General features: G+C 44.0%; 1 protein-coding gene across 1 annotated transcript in view; it reads right to left on the reverse strand.

Annotated features, from left to right (window-relative positions):
- The window catches only part of tshz3a (teashirt zinc finger homeobox 3a), a 17,474-nt gene extending 10,168 nt beyond the window's left edge, over positions 1 to 7,306 (reverse strand). Inside the window, exon 1 of the mRNA XM_014016559.1 lies at positions 6,646 to 7,306. Within this exon, the coding sequence (XP_013872013.1) occupies positions 6,646 to 6,685 (40 nt within the window). The 5' untranslated portion in view covers positions 6,686 to 7,306. The remainder of the gene's footprint in view (positions 1 to 6,645) is intronic.
- Between the last annotated feature and the right edge of the window lie 265 nt (positions 7,307 to 7,571).

The following is a 7,571-nucleotide window of genomic DNA, read 5'->3' on the forward strand; positions in this document are numbered from 1 at the left end:
GCCGCGGTGAGCACAGAGGCCTGGGGCGCAACCCGGGCGGAGCCGCCGCGGGTGCAGATCTTGGTGGTAGTAGCAAATATATATATTAACTAAATGTCATTGAAATAAAAATCAAGTAAAAAAAAATCCCAAACTTCTTCCCTTTTTTTTGTTTCATTTGGAAGTTTAAAATGAAGAATGAACTTTTGGGACTTCTTCATCGTACAGTTTGAAGTGAAACTAGTCGTGCAGTCAAAGTTCAAACTGGGAGTGAGGGTTCACGGTGGAGGGAATAAAGTTGAGTCGGAAAGCAGGACCACTGACTTTTATTCCCTCCCACAACACACAGCTGCTGCCATGATCGCCTAGCAACGAGGAGGTGATGGACGCAGCCTAAAGATGGATGGTCACCATAAATCACCGTAGTGTGTAGGAGGAGGACAATATAGGAGAGAGAGCGGGGAGAAGGGAACAGCTAGAGGACAAAAACAACAACATTTTTTTCTTTTTTTTTCCTGTAGGAGCAGCAGCACAGTTGACCTTGCCTTGACCTCTCACTGTACTTTCATTCAGAACTGCTGGGGAAAGAGTTCGTCTGGGTACTTTTCAGGGCAAAACAAACAAACAAAAATTCTTAAATCATCACCCTTAAAAAAAGTTTCTATGTGAACTTCAGTGCCTTTTTTCAAGATTTCACAAACTTTTTTAAGTTGATGATAATGGGAGTCTATACCTTTCATAAAGCAAGCCTCCAGGCAAAGCAATCTGGGTAGTGTAGTTGCGGGATAAACATCCCTGGGCTATCTGATTATGGCTCACTGCTGCGGCACTGGTGTCTAGTAACACTCGGAGAGCGCTCAGCCATCCATCACACAGTGAGTGTCTGTCTAAGGCTTTTCCACCCTGCTTCTCCTCGTCCTAGCTCTCCAGTTACAGCCATACACGGCCGGCCTAAATAATATTCTTCATGATAAATGGCACTATAAGCCTGGTATCCATCATTAATCTGATTTTTAAAGAAGCATCCATCTTGGAGAGAGCCTGTTAGGGCCACGGGAGAGCAGAGCAGCTCGGGTTCATTTAAAGGCCAGGCAGCTGCATGAGTGATACCTGTCAGCCCTGATCATCAGGGAGCACACACACACACACACACACACACACATGCATTAAACACTGAGGCCATATGGCTCCGTGCACACACAAATACACACTTCTATGTCTGCACGTGCTTGTTGTGCATATATTATGAGTAAAGAACACTTACATACTTGTCAGGCCTGTGTACTTGCAAAGTGTATTTCTCCGATTCGCCCAGACATCTTGCAACATGTCACTGAGAAACGTTCTGCCACTCATCAAGACACACCTCAGAGGAACTCAATCCTTCCTGTCATCGCAAAAACAAAGTTCCCTCCCGAGCACTCCTCTTCAAGCAAAGGTTTCAAAACAAAAAAAAAAAAAACCTCACAGCTCCCTGGAAAATCACTCACACACGTGTTTTGTGTTCTTCTCCTCCAACTTTACACTTCATTCTCTCTACCTCTACTCCTCTTTGTTCCTCTCAGTCCACTTTCTGTCTTGTTTTTCACTTTCTCCCCCCACCACACACAATCTACCTCCCTTCTCTGTGTGTCTGGTAAAGCCTGTTTGATAAATGACACACGTCACCGTGTCAGAAGCGAAGGGTGGGTCAGTGATAAATGACTCTGTTGAAAAGGAAATCGGCTCTCTGGCATGGCCGGGCTATTCTCCTCCCGGGTTGGGTTTCAGGACCCCCTAAGATCGGAGCGGCTCGGTTTTCACGAAAAAAAAAGAGAGAGAGAGCGAGCACACATCCCACCGGGCTCTGACGAGCTCTACCTCTGGGGAGGGAATAGGTGGGTGGGTGGAGGGGCTGGAGGGATCCGGGCCATCCCAATTGTCGCCACGGTGCAGCTGCATCTATCACAACAGCGGTGGGACTATTTTTTTACAAAAGCCTCAGACTTAGTGCCAAGGCAGCAGTCTGGGCTGAAAATCATCGCTGAAAGCTGAAAGGCGAACACGTTTCTATTTGTGACATTACTACAGCACTTACACGTCTCGCAGAAAACCCAACCCTACGGCCTGACATCTGCCAAGTGCGTGTTAGAAAGGAGAAAAGGCCGATTTCAACGCCCCCCCCCCAACTCTTCATCTCTTCAGCATCCCCACCACCAGCACCTCCTCCTCTTACTCCCCCTGTGCCCTCCTTCTTTCTTTTCTTAGTCTCTCTTACAGCCACTCACAGGCAGGGTGGCACTGTTATCCAGTGTTGCATAGAGTAAAAGTACAAGTATCTTACCAAAACAATACTTTCGTAAAAGTTATAGTCTCCTTTAGGAATATTACTTGAGTAAATGTCTTAAAGTATCTGATATTTTTGTACTTAAGTATTAAAAGTAAAAGCATTGATTTAAAATGAGCAGTTAGATTTTCTGTAAGGACATTTATTAGGAGGTGACCTCCCCAAAAACAATGCAGAAATGATTATATTGTATTAAAATTAATAATTTATGTTAAATTTAGGATGTACTAGTCTAGCTGTTTCAGTTTATATACATATATCAAACCTTTTCCCCAAAATAAAAATCTAGATGAGCGCTGCAGCCAAATACAATAACATAATCCATGAAATACAAATACTTCTTAAGTACAGTCCTTTTATTTTAATGATTATGTCCTGCTGGAGTGTGACATGATTTGTTTGTGTACAAACTAATACGCTATCAGAATTTTATATATTTGTTCTTCTCATTCAAACAATTAAATTCACTCTATCAAGGAGGCACAATTTATATGGAGAGTATTTATTTTTTTACAATAACAAGCTGGAACGAAAACAAGCAAAAATGAAATAAAAGTAACGACTTTCTATTTGTCTTTTTTTAATGTAAGAAGTAAAAAGTACAGATAATTGTGTGAAAATGTAAGAAGTAGAAGTAAAAGGTAGGCTGAAAATAATTAATCAAGTAAAGTACAGATATCCAGAAATTCTACTTAAGTACAGTAAAGAAGTATTTGTACTTAGTTACTTTACAACTCTGCTGTTATAATTACACAGGCAGGATTTATTAAGTCAAGGTCTATGGTTAAAAAAAAGAGGGCGTCTGTCAATACCTGTGGGAAACACTCAGTCAGCCGTCGTCCTCTCACGGGTGCTCACAGTCTCATTAGCTATGCACTTATCAGACACAGATCACAGACGTGACGCAACCTCAACGGAATCTGGCTACAGGACTTTCATTAGAACAAAGTCTGCACCTGCAAACTAAGGGCGGCGGAGGGTTGTTGTGTGTCCGTCGGCCAACGTTTTCGTCCCAACCAGAGCTCCCGTCAGGACACGCTTTGCACACGTGAAACTACGGGAAGAAAACAGCTCACTTCTTTTCACTCGCTCGCCTTCACAAGTGTTTGTGTCTTTACCAGCGTCAACACTCGGGTCTCTGTCGCGTCTCGGGTTTCTGAGTCGGCGTGAACGCTCTAAACTTATGTTGCACCAGCGATGCGCTAGGACAAACAGATGGAGAGAGGAGAAACTTTACGCCGAGAGAGTCCAGAGAATTATGGCCTGACCCCAGAACTTGTTCTACAGTTACCATTCCTTTCATTAGTAGTTTCACAAGCCAAAGCAAACACACACACAAGCACACTTAAACCTGAGAAATCAGAGAGTGGGCCTGCTGATTTTGAGTGTGTGTGTGTACACACGCAAATGCATATAAGCAGAGTTAAGCGATGGCTACCAGTAGGGATGTCCYGATCCAGATTTTTTGGCTCCTGATMCWATCCGATTTTTTWAATGATTAGTCTTTCCGATMCCSATCYGATACCAATCYGAKAGCTTTATTTCTTTATTTCTTTCCAWGTGGCAAGGTTGGTAACTAAAGGAGCCCTGCTGWTCCCACCAYGACAAACATCCAGTTAGCAGATTTTACAAGATGCAGTTTCAGCATCATCGTTTTCCATTGAAAAGTGTTCCCACACTGTGGACATGGTTGCATACTTGTGTGCGTCTTGACTTCTTWACGGCACTTGTAAAGCACGATGATGCTGAAAACTGTCGCCAAAACTGGATCGGCCCAATCACATGACTAAATCCGATTCTACCCGATTTTCAAAAAACGGCCATATCTGTCACCGATACTAAGTATCTGATCGGGACGTCCCTAGCTACCAGTCTGTATTTCTGATCCTGCAAACTGTTGCCTTCACTCCACTTCAGCTCCATAACTGACTTTATTACATTCATGTTAAAAAGGTGAGCAAAGGATGAACGAGGTGTTTGTGATGACCTTAGCAACTTTTCAAAAACAGTTAACACACTGCATTTATTTAGCAAAAACACAGCACAACCTACACATTTTCACTAAAACAGCCAGTGTTGACTTCCTGTTCATTTGATCAAGCATTTCAACTCTCTGGAACTGTTTCAACAGCTCCAGGCCCCAAACTTGTGGTAAAACTAATCGCCAGCCACAAAAGGAAGGAGGTTTGTATTTCCACAGCTGGGGAGRCTCTCCCTCTCTCGTGTTTTCTCGGCTGTTTACGTGGCCGGCTGCCCTCGGTTGCYAAGAGCACTCAGACCTGACCCAGGTACGCAGGCCCATTTGTCACCTGCAGCAGAAAATTGAGTTACGGCACAACCAAAGGCGAGCAGCTCTGCGTAATATCAAGTTGATTACATCAAAGTGGTGGCAAACCTCGTTGGGCCGGGCACCCCGAGCTTGTCATCTCCAATCACGGGGCCTGTCAGGACTCCATCAGCCTTACGGCTAATTGGACCAACGCTAATGAAGCAGGCAAAACAAGTTTTCTACCGTGGAGGGAGAAACCCTCTCAGACAGGAAAGGGGGGGAGTGTGTGCACATGMGAGAGTGTGTGTTCCAGAGACAATGAGGGAGCAAAGCGTGTCTGCGTGTGTGTGTTGTCGGGGCGTGTGTAGATTTTTCATGCAAGTCTCAAGGTTGCAGTGGGCTGACTCTCCCCCTAAGTCCCTAATCAAGGCCCATCATCTGTCATCCTTTTCTTTGCTCTCTCTATCACCATGCTCTGTGCTGCAATCAATTCATCATCACCCTTTGTGTGCCACTGAACAGTTGACAACTTTATAACTTGCAGCTGCACAGGGCTGACTGACAGGGGTGGAAGGGGAGCATGAAAAAAAATGAAGAAATGAATAGATGAATGAATGAACAAAGGAGCGCGGTTGCGAGGAGAAAAAGTTGTTTTCTAAAAACACAAAAACCGATCCGTATTACAGCCTTTTATTCTCTTTCGTCAACAGAGAAAACAGCAGTGTGGCGGGGAGGAGAGAGTGGAGAGAAGAAGAGGACATAAAAAAAAATAAAAACCATCCTTCTCACTGATCTGAAATCAGAAAGCTTTCAGTCATTCTTTATGTGCTCCCCGCGGCCACTCTGAGCCAGTGAGCATGTACATTAGGCTGGGGCATTTTGATGAAATAAAAGCCCAGGCCAGCTTATGGCTAAACAGAATGGGAGCACTCACTCAGCCTGTCTCTGATTGACCATTAAAGCCATTGATGAATGGGCCTGTCAGGGGAGAGACAATTAAATCAAACATGAAACAAAGCCGTTGTGACGGCCCAGTCTGACAGAGCAAACCCATTCCTCCCCTCCATTACAAAGCACACGGCTCCTTTTACAACCCCTAACCCACTCCTCCCGCCTCCTCCCACCCACTGTATGCTTGTTACTGTGTGTGTGCTCAAAGTGAACAAGTGTGCACATGGAAGTGTGATGTTCCCTTTTGGAAGAGTGTGTGTCTGTGTATGATTTCTCACTGTGAAACCACTTTGCCCACCCCTCCTTCTCCTCATGTTTCACTTTTTTCTTTTTCTTTTTTTTTGTGAGTCACTTGACCATCAGTGCTACAAAGTGTGTGTGAGAGACGCAGAAAGAGTAAAAAAAAAAAAAAAAAAGTACACAGGGCTTTTCAAAGTGGTTTAAACGTGACGTCAGAGGCCTGCAGCACATGGTGGGAAGTGATTTTCTGATGCAAATCGGGAAGGATCAGATCAAAGCCGCGTGACAGCCAATCAATCAACCGTCAAATCAAACGTGGCAACTGTCGATTATGGCTCCTTCCAGCCCACGAAACCCCCATTGTCTGCACTCAACTTGTTTATCTTATCCTAAAATGGAGAGAGAGGGAAAAAAAGAAGAATCCCCTAAGAGGTAGATTTCTTTTCTTTCCCCTCCCCTCCCAGTGTAAAGAAGTTATGCGCTTGGATCAAAAATGCGCACAAAAGCCCCTTTACGGCACGCCTCAGGCGTTCAAAAACATCCACCGATCGTTTACTCACGACATTTAACCCGATTCACAGTGTTTAGATTTCACTTCGGAACACGGAGGACTGAAAGTTTACAGCTGCCGAAGTCATCCGAGAGCGAAAAACAGCGAACAACAAAGTCTTTCTCTGCGTTTTGTCAGAGTGAGGAAAAGTGACGAAGCGCATCGGCGGACAGAGCAAAAGCCATAAAGTGGAAACGGAAATGCGGAGACTGGAAATTGAGCTCCATAAAAACAACTGTTATCAGCCCCGCGGCTTGGACACACAACGCTTGTTTTTACGCGTTTTTTTATTTTATTTTTATTTTTCATTTTCCAGTCGGATTCACGTACCTGCTGCGCGCTTGGGCGCTTCTTGTTTCCTCCGTGGCATTTTAAATGTAGGTTTCCGTCCAAATCGTTCCTTTTTTTTTTTAATTCATAAAGCTACCTCCTCCTCGTCGTATCCGGGAAGATCCACCTCTACTCAAAAGAAGAAAAAAAATTACGCCTTCGTGTAGTAGACTGCACAACATCGGAGAGTCCGACGGAAAGGAAAACTAAAAATCATCGTCAGGAAATCGCAGCCGGGAGGAGGGAAAAGTCAGCAGGAGGAGAAATAAAAAGAGAAACATGGATATATATTTTTTTAAAAGGGGGAGGTTTGTTTTTAGTTTTCGGTGCGGATCGCGGTGGGAGCCAGCGTCCAGCTCGGCTGCCTGGTCTGGCAACAGGCAAAGTTGAGGGATAAGAGAGATGAACGCGTCACTCACAGCAGGAGAGAATGGGCAAACCCACCGCTCCGTTAACTCTTTACGTGTCAGAGAGGGGCGGACACCTACCTCTCTGCACTGTCCCCCTGCCAACATCAACACGATCCTGACCGAGCCAAAGGTGGAGATGGAAAAACTAGTTATCATATAAATAATATATTTAGATTTTTAAAGGAGAATATCAAAACATTATCATAGTGCAGTTTAAAGCAGTGTTTCCCAAACTTTTTGTTTTCTGACCCACAAACTATCCATGGCAAAACCTTGTGACCCCAAATATTACTGGTCTGAGTACACGAACTTCGTTAATAACCCTAAAAACACAGGATTTTTGACAGTCTAAACAGCTTATACACAAATATAAATACTTATTTTTACTTATTTTGTGTTTTTGTAATAATTATAGGGGAAAATATTGCATCMGCAATTATTTTATTACCCTTTAAATTGATGTCTGGAGATTATCCAAGGTGCTTCATGACCCATAATTGGGTCCCAAGCCCAACT

The sequence above is a fragment of the Austrofundulus limnaeus genome, unplaced genomic scaffold (assembly GCF_001266775.1).
Source record: "Austrofundulus limnaeus strain Quisiro unplaced genomic scaffold, Austrofundulus_limnaeus-1.0 Scaffold147, whole genome shotgun sequence".
Taxonomy (NCBI): Eukaryota; Metazoa; Chordata; class Actinopteri; order Cyprinodontiformes; family Rivulidae; genus Austrofundulus; species Austrofundulus limnaeus.